Source organism: Apodemus sylvaticus, chromosome X (assembly GCF_947179515.1).
Source record: "Apodemus sylvaticus chromosome X, mApoSyl1.1, whole genome shotgun sequence".
NCBI classification, from domain to species: domain Eukaryota; kingdom Metazoa; phylum Chordata; class Mammalia; order Rodentia; family Muridae; genus Apodemus; species Apodemus sylvaticus.
The window spans coordinates 132,882,013-132,900,055 of record NC_067495.1 but is presented as its reverse complement, the minus strand read 5'-3'; the positions used below and the strand labels follow the sequence as shown (position 1 = coordinate 132,900,055).

The following is an 18,043-nucleotide window of genomic DNA, read 5'->3' as shown; positions in this document are numbered from 1 at the left end:
ACTTCCTCCTCTTCCTCCCCTTTTCACGACTTCTTCTTCTGCCTCTTCTTCATCGTCTTCTTTTTCTTCTTCTTCTTCTTCTTCTTCTTCTTCCTCCTCCTCCTCCTCCTCCTCCTCTTCCTCCTCCTCCTTCTCCTCCTCCTCTTCTTCCTTTCTTCTTCTTCTTTTTCTACTTCTTCCTCTTCTTCCTCCTCTTCCTCCTCTTCCTTGTCTTCCTTCTCCTCCTTTTCTTGTTTCTTTTTGTCTTCTTATTTTTCCTCTCCTTTTTTCTCTTCTTCTTCTTCCTGTTTTTCTTCTTCTTCCTGTATTTCTTCTTCCTCTTATTCCTCTTCTTCTGCTTCTTCTTCCTCCCCCTCCTCTTTCGTAGTCTTTCTTTTCCTCTTACATTTCTTCTTCCTCTTCTTCTTCCTCTTCTAGCTATTCTTCCTCCTATTCCTCTTCTTCCTCTTCTTCCTCCTCTTTCTCTTCTTCATCTTCTTTTTCTTCTACTTCCTCCTCTTCTTCCTCTTTGTTTTGTTGTTGTTGTTGTTTTTCTTCCTCTTCCTTCTTCTTCTTGCTCTTCCTTCCCCACTTCTTCTATCTACATTCTATTTTTCTCTTCCTCTTCTTCCTCCTCTTCTAAGTATTCTTCCTCCTCTTCTTATTCTTCCTTGTCTCCCTCTTCTTCTTCCTCTTTGTCTTCTTCCTCCTCTTCCTCTCCTTCCTCCTCTTCCTCTTCTTCCTCCTCCCCCTCTTCTTCTTCTCCTCTTCTTCTTCCCTCTCCTCCCCTTTCATCCTCTTCCAATTCTTTCTCCTCCTCTTCTTCTTCTTGTAAGTCCTATTATTATTATTATTATTATTATCATTATTATTACTATGTTATTATTGCTCCTCCCCCTGCTCCTCATTCGTTGTCTTCCTCTTGTTCTTCCTCTTCTTTTCTTCCTCTTCTTGTTCTTCTTCTTCCTCTCCTTTCTCCTCTTCCTCCTCTTCCTTTTCTTCCTCCTCTTCCTTTTCTTCTTCCTTTTTGTCTTTTTATTTTTTCCTCTTCTTCTTCCTCTTTTTCTTCTTCCTGTATTTCTTCTTCCTCTTATTCCTCTTCTTCTTCTGCTTCTGCTTCTTCCTCCTCCTCCTCTTTCTTTTCCTCTTACATTTCTTCTTCTTCCTCTTCTTCTTTCTCTTCTAGCTATTCTTCCTCCTATTCCTCTTCTTCCTCTTCTTTCCCTTCTTCCTTCTCTTTTTCTTCTTCTTCCTCGTCTTCCTCTTTCTTTTGTTGTTGTTGTTGTTGTTGTTGTTGTTGTTGTTGTTCTTCTTCTTCTTCTTCTTCTTCTTCTTCTTCTTCTTCTTCTTCTTCTTCTTCTTCTTCTTCTTCTTCCTCTTCCTCCTCCTCCTCCTCCTCCTCTTCTTCTTCTTCTTCCTGTTCCTCCTCCTCTTCTTCTTCTTGAGTGTTTTGTCTTAGCCATTCTGATTCCTGTGAGGTAGCATCTCAGGGTTGTTTTGATTTGCATTTCCGTGATAACTAAGGATGGTGAACATTTCTTTAGTTTTTTCACCGACATTCACTTGAGATTCCTCTTTTGAGAATCTTCTGTTTCACTCTGTACTCCATTTTCTTCATAGAGTTATTTGACTTTCTGTACTCTAACTTCTTGAGTTTTTTGTAAACATTGGGTATTTTCTCTCTATCACATGAATGATTGGTAAAGATCCTTTCTCAATCTGTTGGTTGCAGTTTTCTCCTATTTACAGTGTAGTTTGCCTTTTCAGTTTTATGAGGTCCCATTTCTCGATTCTGTTTTTTAAGATTTATTTATTTTTTATATGTAAGTACACTGTAGCTCTCTTCAGACATCCCAGAAGAGGGCATCAGATATCATTAAAAATGGTTGTGAGCTACTATGTGGTTGCTGGGATTTAAACTCTGGAGTTTTGGACGTGCAGTCAGTGCTCTTAACTGTTCAGCCATATCTCCAGCCACCATTTATGGCTTGTTGTTCTTAGAGCATAAGCCATTGCTGTTCTATTCAGGAAATTTCCCCCTGTGCCCATGTGTTCAAGGCTCTCCCCAACTTTCACCTCTATAAGCTTCAGTGTATCTGGTTTTATGTGGAGGTCCTTGATCCACTTGGACTTGAGCTTTGTACAGGGATATAATAATGGGTTTATTTGCATTTTTGACATGTGAACCGTCATGTTGAACCATCACCAATTGTTAAAAATGCTGTCTTTTTCCCCACTGGATGGTTTTAGCTTTATTGTCACATATGAAGTGATCATAGGTGTGTAGACTCATTTCTGGGTCTTCAATTCTATTCCATTGATATTCCTGCCTATCTCTGTACCAGTACCATACAGTTTGATTATTTCCTGCTGTCTATACCTCTTGGGTGTATTTGGGAATCTTCCCTCTCTTCTATACCTATTATCCTTAAGTTTGATTTTCTCATTGTGTCCTGGATTTCCTGGATGTTTTATGTTAGGAGCTTTTTGCATTTTGCATTTTCTTTGACTGTTGTGTCAATGTTTTCTATGGTATCTTTTGCACTTGATATTCTCTCTTCTATCTCTTGTATTCTGTTTGTGAGGCTTGCTTCTATGACTCCTGATCTTTTTCCTGGGTTTTCTAGCTCCAGGGTTGTCTCCCTTTTGATATTTTATTGTTTCTAGTTCCATATTTGATCCTAGCTGGTTTTATTCAACTCTTTCACCTCTTTGGTTGTGTTTGCCTGTAATTCTTTAAGGGATAGTTGTGTTTCTGCTTTAAGGTCTTCTACCTGTTTACCAGTGTTGTCCTCTATTTCTTTAAAGGAGTTATTTATGCTCTTAAAGTCCTCTACCATCATCATGAGAAGTTATTTTAAATCTGAATTTGTACCTAAGTGTTCTGGGCACCAGCCCAGAGAAAATGGAACCCTTGCCACTGATTGGGTGGGGTCCTGTGTTCCTGGATCCTGCTGATCCCAGTTATTCCTGGTGTTGAGACAGATGTTGTGTCCTCCTCACCTATGATCCTATTATCCTGGGCGTTTTAGAGTGGCTGGGAGTGGAGCTTCCTCTGAGTGTCATGGGACTGGCTGTGGAGTTGGCACCCAAATTCTGCTCAGGGCACCAGCCCAGCCCAAAAGCTTTTTTGTAGACTGATATTGAACTCAGAGATCTGCATTCCTCTGTCTACTGAGTACTGGCATTAACATCTTGAACCACCACACCTGAACATGGGCTTTCTTTACCTTTTCACAAGATCTTTACAAGTTCTACATTGTACTTCACTCCAGGTATAGAGTAGTTGAAAATCAATAATGCCCATCACAATGCACCCTTTGTCAACTTGACACATACTCATAATCTCAAGAAATATAATTATGTATGCTTATGTCCAAACTAAAACAATAACTAGGTCATAACAAGATATAACTATCACTTGTGCAACTGCAAATGTATAAACAATAATTTTATCTGGGTGGGATCTTTCCCTCACATCCCTATTCTCTTAATTCCATTTAATATCCTAGAGCATAGGATTCAGCACTATTTCATTTCCTTAAATATTTGAATCAAATATTTTCTATTTTTCTTTTCATAGTTTGCAATGCTTTATCAAAATACTCTTCATAAGAATGAACCACAGCATAAAGTCTCTGCAAGGCTTTTCTGAGATACCCTTCCTCAATGAAACCAATGTGCATCTTATCACCTTAGCCTCAGGCAGACCCTTCAGATTAGGACAAAAACCATCCACATTATTCACCAGAACATCACAAGAACAATTTCCTGGCAATATACTAGAGTTCCTCTCCTGTGAATCCTCTTGTGCCAGGCTGAGAGTTCAAATCATGTGTCTTCCATGCTTCTAATATAATGGCACACTTAAGCCCCACTTAAAACATTCCAGTGTTTTCCACTGTACCAAAATCCACATTCCACGTCCTCTTCCAACAACAGCAACAGCAGCAGCAGCAACAACAACAACAATGACAACAACAACAAGGAAAAGCATGGGCTGTCCTATCACAGCAATATCTCAGTCCCTGAAACCAACTTCTGTCTTAGGGTTTCAATGCTATAAAAAGACACATGACCAAGGCAATGTTTACAAAGAACAACATTTAATGGGTGCTAGCTTGCAGGTTCAGAGTTTCAGCCCATTATCATCATAGTAGGAGCATGGCAGCTTCTAGTCAGTCATGGCACAGGAGGAGCTGAGAGTTCTACATCTCATTCATAAGTCAATCAGTAGAGTGACTCACTTATGGGCAGAAAGAGGTCTTCAAAGGCCACCACCACAGTTACATGCTTCCTCTGAAGAAGGGGCACCTATTGCTACATGGCCACACTTCCTAATAAGACCATTTCTGGGCCAATCATATTAACACCAGTACACTTCCTTTCTCTTTCCTCTCCTACTCTTCTCTTCCCTTCCCCTTCCCTCTCCTCTCCCTTCTCTTCTCTCCTCTTTGATCTTCCCTTATCTCCTCTCGTCTTCCTTCCCTTCTCTTTGCTCACCTCCTCTTGTCCTCTTCTCTCCTCTTCACTATACTCCTCTCCTCTCCTCTCCTCTCCTCTCCTCTCCTCTCCTCTCCTCTCCTCTCCTCTCCTCTCCTCTCCTCTCCTCTCCTCTCCTCTCCTTGCCTCTTCTTTTATGACTCATTTTTCCTGATCTGTTTTCTTCCTTGGTCTTGCATTCCCATTCCTCTTCCCTACTCTGTCCTCTCCCCTCCTCCCTTGTCTCCTGTGATTCCTCTTATCTCACTTTTCTTGTGTCTTCTCTCTCTTCCTTTACCTTTCTACTTTGCTCACATTACTACTCTCCTCCCTTTTCTTGGATTCTTGATATCTCCTGTACCCTGTTCCCCATCTTTCACTTTTCTCCTCTTCCCCACTCTTTCCTCTTCTGTCCATGTCCTCTGCCTCTCACCCCATTCTCCCTTCTCACCTCTGCTCCTTCATCTTTCTTCCTCCATCCTCTTCCCATTTCCCTCCTCCTTTGTCCCATCTGCCCTCCCCTCTTCTTTCCCAACTCCTTCCTATTTCCTCTTCATTTGCCTATTTCTTCTTTTCTCATACATTTACTACCTTTTCCCCTCTTCCCTAACCAGTCTTTCCTTGCCTTCCCCTATCTGCCCTCCTTTTCCCTTGTTGAACAGTTTTCTCATCCTCTGCTTCCTATTCTCTCCACTTATGTTTCTTTCTAATTCTTCCATTCCCTACTTTCCACTCTCCTCCCCTTCCCTCTTGTTTACACTGCTCTTTACTTTCCTCTAACTTCCTCTTTTCTCATATTTCCTTCATATTTCCTCTTCCTTTCTCTTCCCTCATACCTTCTATTTTTCCTTCCTTTTTTCCTTCCTCCTCTTCCTCCATAACCTTCTGTCTTCTGTCCTCCATCTTCTTCCCTTGTCCACCCCTGTACCTCTCATCTCCTCCTCCTTCTCTGCCCTTTCTGTACATTCTCTACTTCTTTAACTTTTTCTTCCCTCTTCCTGCCTCTCCTTTCTCCTCTTCTCTTACCTCCTCCCTCTTTTTTCTTCCTTACTCTACACTTGTCTCCCTTCTTGTGTCATCTCTCCTCTTCCTTCTTTCCTTATTTCCCCCTCTTCACTCCTGGGCTATCTTTCTTCTTCCCCTCTGTTCCCATGTACTTTCTCTCTACTCTATCCAGCTCCCTCCTACATCTCCTCTTTTGCTCTCCCTTGTAGCCTTTCTTCCTCTCTCCCTTTTATTACCTCTTCCCTCCCCTTCAGTATTCTCTCCAATTCCATCCCCCCTCGTGTATCCCCCTCGATCCACTACTCTTCCCTCCTCCTTAACATTTCATCTTTCCATGTTCTTCCCTCTTCCCTCATTTTCCTACCTCCCCATATTCCCTCTTCCATCCATTTTTCTCTTTTCCTCTTGATCTTTATACCTCATCTTCCCCTTACTCTACTCACCATTGTTCTTCTCTTGTCCCTCATTTTCCTTCCTCTACTCTCTTTCTCATTTCTTCTTCCCTATATCTCAGACTTCCATCCTCCTCTCTCTTCCCTCCTCCCTCCTCTACTCTTTCTACTGCCCTCTTCTAGCCCCTTCTCTATTTCCTGTTTCCTTCTCTTCACTCTTCTTTCCTCTTCCAACAAGAATCCTCTTCCCTCCCCTTCCATCATTCTCTATCACTTCTCTCCAGTCTTCTCTTCGGTCCTACCTCAGCATTCTTCTCTTCTAACTATACTCCCATTCTTTCTCCTCCTCTATTTTATTCCCCTTTCTTCTCTCTTCCATCATCTCTCCTGTTTTGCTCTTTCCTTCTGTCTCTTCTCTCTTCCTCCTTCCACTTTTGCTCTTATTACTCTTCCCTCGTCCCATACTTTTCCTCTTCTCTCTTTTCTCTTCCTTCCCCTTTTCACTTTTCTTTCCTTCCCACTTCCCTCCTCTTCTCTCTTCATGCATTTCTCTTCTGTTCTTTCCTCCCCTCTTTCCACTTCCTTCTTCTACACTCTTTTCTCCTCATTCATTTTCCTGTTCCTCTCTTCTTTCCTTTTTCATCTTACTCCTCTTTTCTTTTCTCTTCCATTGTCTTACCTCCTCTTCTGTCTTCTCTTCCTTTTTTATCTCTCCTCCCTGAATCCATAAATCTCCTTTTTTCCTTCAAGTTTCCTCATGCTCCATCTACCATCCTCTCTCCTCTTTTGCTCCTTTCCCACAAATCTTTTCCTCTTCCTTCCTCTTTTCTTTTTCCTTTCCTTCCTTTTTCCCTCCCTTTCCCGCTACTCTCCTCCTTCCTTTTCTCATCTTCCCTCCTCCTAGTTCCTAGGTCCTATTCTTTCTTCTCTCTTTCCAGTTTTCATTTCCCCCTCACTTTCCACTCCACTCATTGTACTCTTTTTATCCTGTCTTGTCCTGTGTTCTCTGTTCTTCCTTCCCTGATTCTTCCTCTTTCCTCATTTCCCTTCCCCCCTTCTTTCTCTTGCTACTTCCCTCTCTCTTTCACTTTTTATAATTCATTCCCTTCCCTCCTCCCACTTCTTTTACCCTCCATCCTGCCCTCTTTTCCATCTTCTTTCTTCATCTTAACTCTTTGCTCCTCCTCCGTCCTCTCTCTTCCTTATGTCTTCTTCAGAGCTCTCTTCTTTTTCTTCCACTCTGATTTTTCTTCTTCCTTCTTTTGTTCACATTCACTACTCCATCTTCTTCTCTTTACCTTCCTCTTGACTCTTCCAACTTCTTCCCTCCTTCCCCTCCCTCCTCCACCTTCCTCTTTTCTCCTATTATGTTCTCTCTTTCTTATTTAGCCCCTTTTCTCTTCTGTTCTCTTCCTTTCCCTTCCTCTTTCCCTCTTGCCTACTCTCTTTTTCTTTATTCTCCTCCTTCCTATTCCATCTTTTCCCTCTACCATTAACTTCTTTCTTCCCTCCTTTTTTGACTCTTCCATCTTGCTTCTTCTGTATTCTTTAATACTCCTAATATTTCCTGTTCCCTCCTCTTCCTTCTACCCCCTTCCCTCTCTTTTAGTATTCACACTGCTTTCCTCCTCCTATCATCAACTTGTTCCACTTTTCTTCATCCATTTATTCTCCTCCCTCATCTACTTGCTGCACTCCTCTTTTTGCATTTTCCTCTTGCCATCTCTCTCATTCAACTATTTTGTCCTCTCTTCTATTTCTTCTTTCCTCTTCTTCCATCATAAATCACCTTTCCTCCCACTTTCTTTCCCCTTCCCTTCACTCTTCTGTTTCTTCTTTCCTCTTCTTCATTCCTCCTCCCATTTCTCTTTTTCCTATCTTCTCTATTGTTCTCCCCTGGCTCCTCTCAATTTCTGTCATCTCCCTTCCCTTCATCTCCCCATGTCTCTCCTCTTCTTTCTCCTTCATTTCTCTCTTCTCACTCAAACCATTCTCTTTTTCCACTTCACCCCTCCTCCCTTGTGGTCCATGCTCCCTCTGCTCATATCCTTTCTCCTCTCCTACACTCTCTCCTTTTCCTTCTCTTTCCCTGTTCCCACCTCACTCTTATCCCTTATTGCTCATTCCCTATTTCTACCTTTCCTTCTAGCCTCCTTTTCTCTCCTTTTCTCCTCTCATCATTCCAACTTCATTCCTCTTCCCTTTCTCTCCTCTCTTCTCTTCCTTACTTTATCCCATTCCCCTCTTTCATGTTTCCTTCTCATTTCATCACCTTCTCTCTACTTCCATCTCATTTCTTTTCTGTCTTCACTACTTCCTTTTCTCCACATTCCCTCATCTCCTCCATTTCCTCATCCAGATTCTTGCATTCTTTCTCCCCTTCTCTCTCACTGTTTCTTCCCTCTTCTCTCCTGTTTTTACCCTCTTCTTTTTCATCTCTTTCCTCTTTCTCCCACTCCCTATTCCATCCTCTGCCATCTCTCATCTTCTTACTGCCTTGCTTGCTTACATGTTTGTCTACTTTTGCTCCTAGTTTCTTTTTCTTTACTCCTTTCTCTCTTCCCTTGTTCCTTGTTTCTTTCTATACCCTGTCTTTATCCTTTCAAAGCCTCCTTTCCCATTTGCACCTCTATCTTGTTTCTTTTCATTCATCCTTCTTCCCTCCCCTCACCTTCTTTTAGCTCTGACTTCCTTTTTCCTCCTCTTCCTTCTTCACTCATCTTCCTCTCTTGTTTATTTCTTCTTTTCTTATTTGTCTTCTTTTTTTCCTCTTCCCTTCTCATTCCTTTGTTTCTTTTTCTCTTTCCCTCTGCATTGCTCCTACTGCAATTCTCTCCTCCATCCTCCTGCTTCCTCAGTCCTCTTCCTTTCTCACCCCTATTTCCTCTTCTTTCCATTTGATACATCCAACCTTTCCATGTCTACCTCCTCCCTTTTCTTCCTACTTCTTTTATCTCCTATATTCTCTTCTCTTCCTTACAACCTGCTAGTCCCTCATATCCCCAATCCCCCTTGACCCTCTTCATCCCCTCTCTGTCTCTTTCACCCTTCCCTTTCAGTCTCTCTTACCTACTCTTTCCTCTCTCCTCCTTTCCACTCTCCCACTTCATATTCTGTCACCTTCTTCCCTCCTGTTTCATCTTCCCTCTTCTTCCCTCCTCCCTCTTCTCTTCTCCATCACTCTCTTTTTCTCTCCTCTTCTCTTCTCTTCCTCTTTCTTCCTCTTCCCTCTTCACCTAATAGGACATTTAGTCCCACTTACCTATTTTATCTTCCATCCACTTTCCTCCTCCTTCTTCCTTTGTCTTTCCTCTTCTCTCCTTTCTCTCATTTTCTCTTCCATCCTCCTCCTTCCCTCACATTTCCAACTCCCCCATCTTTTCCCTCTTTCTTCCTTTTCTACGTTTCCTTCTCCACAACTTTCCCTCCTCCCTCCTCTTCTCCCTTCCATTTTCTTCTCACTTAACTCCTTTTCACTCTTCCCTCCTTCCTCATCTTATTTCTCTTTCCTCTTCTTCACACCTTACTGTTCACTTCTCCTACAACTTCATATTCCCTCTTCTTCCTTTCCTCTTCCCTTCTTTTTGCACTTCTCTCCTCTTCCTGTCTTTCTGTTCTCCTCCTCTGTACTCATCATTTCTCTTTGTTCCTTTCAATTTCCTCTTCCCTCCTTCCCTCTTTCTCTTACATCTTCACTTCTCCCCCTTTTCTCTTTTATTTTCCTTCATCTTCCCTCCTTGCTCCCCCCCTCTTCCCACTTCCCTTTAGTTCCTTCTTCCTGTTCATTGGTGATCCCTTTTGTTCTCTCAGTCCTTGAAATTCTACCTCAATTCCGATCTCTCCTTTTTCATATTTCTTCCTCCCACCACTTCCCTCTTCCCCTTTTCTCATATCCCTCCTCTTCCCTACTCTCACCTTCCTTCGCTTTACACTTTCCTCTTATTCCCAATTTCCTCCACTTCTTTTTTCCTTGTTCTTCCCTCATCCCTCCTCTTCCCTCATTCCTCCTCTTTGCTACTCTCTTCTTCCATCCTTTATTTGTTCACTTCCCTCCCCTTCTCACATCACTTTTATTCCTTCATCTATCCTCTCATGTATACATTTCCCTCTTCCCCCTCTGTACACTTTATTCTGTTCTCCTCATAAATTCCCCTCTTCTTCCCTTTCCTTTCCTCTTTTTCCCTCCCCCTTTCCTCCCTCTTATCATCCCACTTCTTTTGTATCCTTTTCTTTCTCTTGTCTCCCTCCCTCTCCTTTCCCCATTTCTTTCTTGTAACCTTCTCTTCCCTCTCATCTTTACTAACCTCTCTTCTCTGTCTAGCAACTAACCTCCTCTTACCTTTTACCTCTTTTCTCCTCTTCCTTCCTTCTCATGCTTCCTTCCCCATTCTTCTCCCCTCCTCTAACATTCTCCTTACTCCTCTTCTTTGTCCAATTCCTCCCTTTATCTTCTGTCTTCCCTCATCTTGCTTCCTCTTCCCTCATCTGTCTTTCTTTTTTCTCCTGGCTCCTCATCCCCTGCCCATCCCTTCCCTCTTCTTTCCTACTCCTTGTTCCCTACTCTTCCTTTTTCCTGCTTCTTCCCTACTTTCTCCTCTTTCATCCTCAACCTTTTCCTTCTTCCCCCCTAACCCTCTTCATGCCTCGTTGCTCTTCTCTCCTCTTCATTTTGGATTGCTTTCCTTTCATATCTGTTTCTTCCGTGTTTAGTCCTTTAACATCTTTTTCCTCTTTTCTGCTCTTCCTACCCCTTTTTTCCTACCCAAATTCCTCTCTCCTTTTCTTTCCTCTTTCCTGCTCTTTTCTTCTCCCAACACTTCCCTTATCTCCCCAATTTGCTGTTTCTTACTTTTTACCTCTCTTCCTTTCAACTCTTGTTCATTGTTCATCTTTTCTTCTCACTTTTCCCTCTCCCTTCTTTTATCATCCCTCCTCTTCCTTCTTTTGTCATTTTCCCTTTTCATCCCTCACCATTATCTTTCCCTTCACTTCATTCAACCCTTCTCTTCTCTTCTTTGTCCAAATTTCTCTTCCCTTCTCTCCCCTCCTTCTCACTGTTGTACTTCCCTCTTCCCCCTTCTTCCTCCCTTCCTTCTTTTCTCTCCTTGTCCCTCTTAATATCTTTTTTCTTTCTCCTTATTTTTCCTCTTCCCTTCTCTTCTCTCTATTTCCTCTTCTTCCTCTTCTCTACTCGTTTTCCTTTTCCTCATCATTCCTCTTCTCTTACCCTTTCCCTTCCCTTTCCTAACCTTCACATTCATGTTCTCTTCGATCCTCTTCCATCATCCCTCTTGCTCTCTACTCCTTCCCCTTCCTTTCACTTTATCCACGCCTACACTTCCCTACTCCATATTCTATCACCTTTCCTCCCTCCACTTTCTTCCTATACACTCTTTCCTGCTCTCTACTCTACCTTTCTCTTCTTCCTCATCTTTCCTACATTCTCTTCCTCTTCTCTCCTTCCTTCATTCTTCTTTTCCTTCTTCCGCTTTTCTCCTTGTCTGTCTTCCTTCCTCCCTCCTTTCCTTTCTTTTTCCAATTCTCCCAATTTCTCTCATTCATACAATCTCCTAATACATTTTACTTCAAAATTTCTCAGGCCTCCCCTTTGCTCAGCCCTCCCCTTCTCTCTAACATCCACTTCTTTCCTCTTACTTCTTCCTGCTTTCTTTATTTGTCTCTTCCACTTCTCCTCAGTTCTACCTTCCTACACTCTCTCATCTTTCTTCTTCCCTATTCATCTTTGCACTCCTTTCTACCCACCTCTTCCTGCCTCACTTCTCTTATCTATCACCTCTTATTCTGTCCACTTCCCCCTTTCTCCCTCCCTTTCCTCTGCTTTTTCCATCTCCTCCTCTGCCTTCTTCCTCCCCTAAGGTTTACTCTCCATCCCTTCTCCTCACCTTCTTTCCTTCTCCCCTTTTCTCATCCTTCTTATCTCCACTTCTCATTTCTCTCCTTTATTATTTCCCCCTCTTCCTCTTTCTTGCTCTCCTCTTTACTGTTCTATTTTAATTCTGTTGTCTCCTCTTTCCACCCTCTTCTCTTCATCTTCCTTCCTCCTCTTCCCTCTGATCACTAACTTTCCTCTTACCTTTACTTGCCTCTTCCCTACTCAAACACTTTCCCTTTTCCTTCCTCTTCCTTCTTTCCTCCTATTCCCTTCCTATTCTCCCTCATCCATTTCCTTGCCTCTTTTGCCCTCTTTCCTCCACTCAACCATTCTTTCCTTCTCTTCCTTCCACCTCTCTCCATCCTATTCTTTGCTTTTCTCTCTGGTTCCTTCCTCCACTTCCTTACTTCCTCTTCTTTGATCCTCATCCCTATATTCTCTGTCTTCTACTTTCTTCACTCCTCAACTACATGTTTCTCTTACCTACCCTCTCCTCATCCCACTTCTCTTCTTTCTCCTCCTTCCCTCCAACCTCCTTCATTTTCTTCACTCTTCTTTTCCGCCTCCTCTTCCTTCCTCTGTCTCTCCCCTCTTATCTCTCCCTTATTAACCCTGTCCATTCCATAATCCTACCTCTGTTCCTCCCTCTTCATTTCTCATCCTTCCTCCCTCTTCTGACCTTCACTTCTCTCTTCGTCCACTTTCCCACTCTTCTCTGTTCCATGCCATCCCTCTTAACTCCTGTCTCCTCTTTCCTCCACTTTCCCCTTACTCCCTGTCCCTCTTTCCTATTTTTCTACATTTCCTTTCCTTCTCTTCTGTCCTTCCTCCTCTTTAGTAGTTCATCTTAACTGAGCACAGTATTTCTTCACTCCCATTCTTCCTTCACTCCTCCCTCATCCCCCTTGCCTTCTTCCTATTGTTCTTTCCAACACACTCTTTTTTTTTTACTAGATTCTTGTTTCCTTCTTAATTCTGCTTTCCTCTTACTTCCAATTCTCATCTTTCTCTTTTCTCCTCTTCTTTTTTCCTTTCTTTTCTTCCCAGTTTCTTCTTCCCTCATACCTTCTCTTCCCTCTTTTCCATCCTCTTCATTGTTCCTCTTCTTCTGTCAGCCCTCATCTGCCTTCCTCATTATTCTTCCCTCCTCCTTCCATTTCTTCACCCTCTTCTCTCCCATTGTTTCCTGACTCCTCTTCCCCTTTGTGTCATCTGCCCATTCCCTCTTCTTCCCACTTCTTTCCTCTTTCTTCCAACCTCTTCCTTTTTACAATATTCCACTCTTCCCTGTTCCTTTGTCCTCCCTCATCTTTTCTTCTCCCCTCTTCCATTCTTTCCCTCATCTTCCCCTCTTCCATGTTCCCACCTTTCCTGTCTACTCTTCTCTCTCTGATACCTGCTTCCCTTCCCTTGCCTCCTCTCCCCTTCCTTATCATCTCTCGCCTTCCTTACCCTCCTTCCCGTCTTTCTCCTCCATCCTTCCTCCTTTTTTCTAAAATTTCCTTCATACCTCCTCTTCCCTTTACCCCAGTCTGGCCTTTTCCATCCTCTATCCTCTCACCTTCTCCCTCAGTTTTTCTCCTCTTTGTTCTTGCCCTTCTCCCCGCTTCTTTCCTGTTACCTCTTTTCTCCTCTATTCTGCTGCACCCTGGTCCATACTACCTCTTCTTCCATGGGCCCTCCTTTCATCTTCCCTCTTTCTGCTTCACTCCTCTTCAACCCGCTTTCCTGCTTTACCATCTTTCCTCCTTTCTCTCTCATCTTACCTCCTCACTCATCTTCCCCTCAATTTGATGCCCCCTTCTCTTCACTACACTTTTATCTCCTTTCCTGTTATTTCTTCTTCCATATTATACACCTCCCTCACCCTACTAATGTCTGTTTTCTTTCTTTTGATTTTAGTTACTTTTGTTCTCCCCATTTCCTCTTGCCTCCTCTTCCTTATTCCTCTCCCTCACTTTCTTTTTCACTCCTCTTCCCTCCTTCCTCCTCCTCCTCTTCCCTCTTCTTGTCTTCCCCTTCTTCCCATTTCCTTCTTTCCCCTTCCCTCCTCATTTGTATTCCCTCTTCTTTGTCTCTTCCTTTCATTCCTTCTTCAATCCAATTCCTCCTTCCTCCTCCCATTTTGTATCTCCCTCTTTTCTTCTTCCTCCTTTTCCCTTCTGCTCCTCTTTAGACTTTCCTCCTCTTCCCTGTTCTCCTTATACCTTTCTCTTCTCTCTTGTCTCCAAACATCCCTGTTTTCCCACCCAACTTCCTCTTTCTGCCTCCTTTCTTTTCAGACTTCCCTGTTCTCCCATCTTCTCCTCCTTACATCCTGCTAATCTCTCATATTCCCCACTTCCTTTTTCACCCCTCCTTGCCCTTCTGAACCTTTAGCTTTTACCTTCCAGTTCCCATAACCTACTCTCCACCCTTTCCTCCTCCTCCTTCCTCTTTTCCCACTCTCCTCTTCCCTCTTTCCCTGACTTCCTTGCCTACTTCTCCCTTCTTTCCTTTTCTATCCTTCTCCTTCCTTCTCCCATTTTCTCTCACCCACTTTTCATGTTTCACTCCTCTTTCTGTCCCTTCCCTCTTCCCTCAAGCTCTGATTTCCTTCTTTTCACTCATCTCCTTTCTTATCTTCCCACTTCTCTCACCCCTACTCTTCCCTCATTCTTCCTCTTTCCTAATCCATTCTGTTTGACCCCCCCCTCCTATTCCCTACTTTCTCCCATTTAAATTTTCCCCTTTCCTATTCTTCTCACCTTTCCCCTCTCCCCTCTTTACTTTTCTTCTCTCCTGGTCCCTCCTCGCTGCTCTTTTCTCTTCCATTTTCTGTCCTCCTCCATCACTTCCCTCTCCATCCTCTTCCATTCTTTATTTCCTTTTGTACTCCCTACTGTTCTTCCATTGTCCATTTCCCTCTTCTTCCCTCTGCCTGTTATCCTCCTTCATCCTTCTTTCTCTGCTTGCCATTACCCCTTTCCTCCTTATTTCTCTTCACTCTTTCCCCTCTTCTCTTTTCGTTTGACTACTCTTAAGGCAGTTCCCTCTTCCTTCCTCTTCTTGCTTTCCTTCCTTTCCTCTTCCTTCCTCTAGTGCCCTCTTCCTGTATAGTCATACTTCCCTTTTGTTCACTCCTTTCCCCTTCCTCCTCCTCCCTGCATTTAGGTTTTTCTTTCTCTTCCCTACCCCTTCCTCCTCAATCCTTTCCTTTGTCTTCTTCCTGATTCCTCTTACCTCCCTTCCCTTCTCATAGCTGTACCTACATTTTCTCCATCCTCCTCTACTCTCCTCTTCCTTTGTCCCTGCTCATCCCTCATCCCTCCACTTCCCTTTTCCTTCCTAAACCCCCTTCATTACTTAAAGATCCTCCCCAGTCTTTGTTGCCTACTCTGCCCTTTCTTCTCCTTTCCACTCTCCCACCTCATTTCTATCACCTTCCTTCCTCTTGACTCTCTTCCTTCCTCTTTCCTCACCTTCATTCTTCTCTCCTCCCTCTTTTCTTTCCACCCATCTTCTCATTTCTTTCTTCTCTTCTCCTCCATCTTCTCCCCATATCTATTCCTCCTTCCCTCCTTTTCTTCCTTCATGCCTGTTCCTTCCTATTCTATCCTACAAATTTTACCTCAATCCTAATTTCCCCTTGTTCCAATTCCCTTTCCCATTCTTTTTCATCTCCATCCTCTTTCCTCTTCTTCCATACTCTTCTTTCATTTTTCCACTTAGCTCATTTCCTTTCACTTATCTCCTTTCCACTTTCCTCCATTTTCCACTTCCTCCTCCATCCTCCCTCGCCATTCTCTTCCCTTGGCACTATCATCTACTGTCTCTGCCTTTTTTTCTCCCACCTCTTTTCTTCACATACTTTCTTTCTCCTTTTCCCTCATTTTCACTCACCATTTCTTTCCATCCCTTCCCTTCTAGGCAATGCAAATTTCTCCTTCTTCTTTTCTTTCCTCCCCTTTCTCTTCCCTCCCTTTACTCTTTGCATTGCTAGCATCCTCTCTTTCCTTCCCAATTCCCTTATCTTCCCTTCACACTTTGCCTCACTTCCCTTCACACTTTCCTTCTCTTCCCTTCCCTGTCCTGCTTCATCTTCATTCCTGACCTTATTCTGTCCTCTTCCCTCCTCACCTCCTTTCCCTCTTTCATTCCCTTCCCTCCTCCCTCACCCTTACACTTCCCCCACTTCCACTTCCCTTTTTTTCTCTTAAATCCTCCTTCCTTTATTCTTCTATTCTCTTTTGCATTTTCCCTCTTTGCTCCTGACTATTCTTTCTTCCTCTATCCTTTTTCTTTCATTTAACTACTCTCCTCTTCTCTCTTCCATTCTCCTCCCTCTTCTATCTTACTCACCTTCTTTCGTCCCTCTTCTTACATCCTCCTTCCTCTTCCTACCTCAATACTCCTCCTCTAATCTCAATCTCAACCCCACCACTTCCTCTTCCTTCCTCTTCCAAGCTCCCTCCTCTTCTGTCTTCCCCATGTTCATATTTCTCTATTTCCTATTTTCTTCATTCTTCCCAATTCTTTCCTCACATCTCTTCACTCATCCTTTATATTTCCTCTCTTCTCTGCTTCCTTTTTTCCATGTCCCTCCTCCATATCTTTAGCCCTTAATTCCTCTTTCCTACTACCTCCTCTTTCATCTTCTCTCCTCTTCCTTCCTCTTCAATATTCCTTACTTTCTGCTCTTTCCCAGCCACCATTTTCCTTTTCCAGATCATCACTACTCCCACTTCTTCTCTCCTAATCTCCTATGACTCCTCCCTCTTATTCTTTCTTGTTTTCTACTCCCTTTTCCTCTTTCTTCCTCTTCTCTCTTCTCTCTTTTGTCCCGTCATCATCTCCCTTTATCCATTTTCTTCCCTTCTCTTCAGTATTCCATTGCCATCCCTCTAATCTTCATCTCCCCTTCTATCCAGTTAACTTCTTTTTCTTTCCCCATCCCACTTCCTTCCTTTCCCTAATCTTCCCTCTTCTTTCATCTTCACACTTACACTTCTTTTCCCTCTTTCCTCCAGTAATCCCTTTCCCCTATCTCCCCTTCCATAATATGTTCTCTTAATCCACTTCTCCCTTCTCTCTCTCTCTCTTCTCTCCACTCTCTTCCTCCTTTCTCTTCTTCAGTCATTCATCTTCCCCCTCCCTCCTCATTTATTTCCTTCCTCTTGGATGCTCTTTCCTATTTCCTCCTCTGCCCTATTTCCTTCCCTTTCTACCTTCCTCCTCTTCCTTCTTCCTTTTCAGCCTCCTTTGTGCCTCATACCTCTTCTCACCTTCATCTTCCCTCTAATTCCTAATCCCTACTCCAGCCTTTTCATCTTCCATCCTCCTGTTCTCTCCTTTTCTCTTCCATCTAAACTTTTCTTTACATTTTTGACCTCTACCATCCCCCTTTCCTCCTGCATATTCTTTCCTACCTACTCACTCATTTCTCTACTCTTTCCTCATCCCTCCTCCCTTTTTTCTTCCATCTGCTTCTTGCCTCTGTTCTTTTCCCTCCCCATTTCTCTTCAGTCCTCTTCCCTTGTCATCCTTCTAACATCTGCTTCTGTCTTCCATTCTTTCCACTATTTTCTCATCTTCCATCTTTTCCCCCTCTCTCCTGTTCCCCCTTTCCTCTTCCATCAACATTTAGGATCCCAGTTTATTCTTCTGGTATTTTCTTACTATATTTCCTCTTACCACCTCTTTTCTCCTTTCCCCTTACTCTCTCCTACTTTACCTCCTTCTCCCACTCCCCTCTTATTCCCTCTTATCTAATTTTACTCATATTCTCTTTTTTCCTCTCTTCTTTATTGGTCCTCTTCCATTCTTCTCTTAGTTTGAGTTTATTTGCTATGAAGAGACACTTACACGAAGGCAACTCATATAAAAAATAAAAGTTAATTGGAGTGACTTACAATTTCAGAGGTTCATTCCAATATCATCATGACAGCATGATGGAATGTCATGGTGGGAAGCATGACAGCATGCAGGAAGACATGGTGCTATAGGAGCAGAGACTTCAACATCATGATACAAAAGCAGCCAAAAGGAGACCATGTTCTACAGGCAACTGAGAGGAGTATCTCTTCCACACTGGGCAATGATAGAACATAGCACCTCAATGTCGACTCCCACAGTGATGCACTTTTCCAATAAGGCCAGCTATACTCTACAGAGGATACAGAAATATCATGATAGTGCCACTACTCATGGGCAAAGCATATTTATTTTTTATGAGATATATTTTTTATTTACATTTCAAATGATTTCCCCTTTCCTGGTTCCCTCTAAAAGTCCCATAAGCCATCTACCTTCC

General features: G+C 42.9%; 1 protein-coding gene across 1 annotated transcript; it reads right to left on the bottom strand.

Moving 5' to 3' along the window:
• Nucleotides 1-6,624: 6,624 nt before the first annotated feature.
• On the bottom strand, nt 6,625-9,201 carry LOC127674689 (Golgi resident protein GCP60-like). The gene is made up of 3 exons (XM_052170339.1): nt 9,141-9,201; nt 7,596-7,630; nt 6,625-6,681 (listed from the first exon to the last, which is right to left on the bottom strand). Exons 1-3 carry the CDS (start codon nt 9,199-9,201, stop codon nt 6,625-6,627), a joined length of 153 nt encoding a protein of 50 aa, XP_052026299.1.
• Between the last annotated feature and the right edge of the window lie 8,842 nt (nt 9,202-18,043).

Excerpts from the sequence above, each read along its gene's own strand:
- LOC127674689 (XM_052170339.1), bottom strand. The coding sequence starts at position 9,201 with ATGGAAGAGAAAATGAGAGAAAGGAGAGAAGAGGAAAGACAAAGGAAG. Across the intron at positions 7,631-9,140 it reads AAGGAAGAAGGAGGAGGAAA|AAGAGGAAAGAAGAAATAGA; the intron begins GTGGATGGAAGA and ends TTATGATGGAAG. Across the intron at positions 6,682-7,595 it reads ATAGAAGAGAGGACAAAATA|AGGAAGGAAGAGGAAAAGAT; the intron begins GTTGAATGAGAG and ends GAAAAAGAAAAG.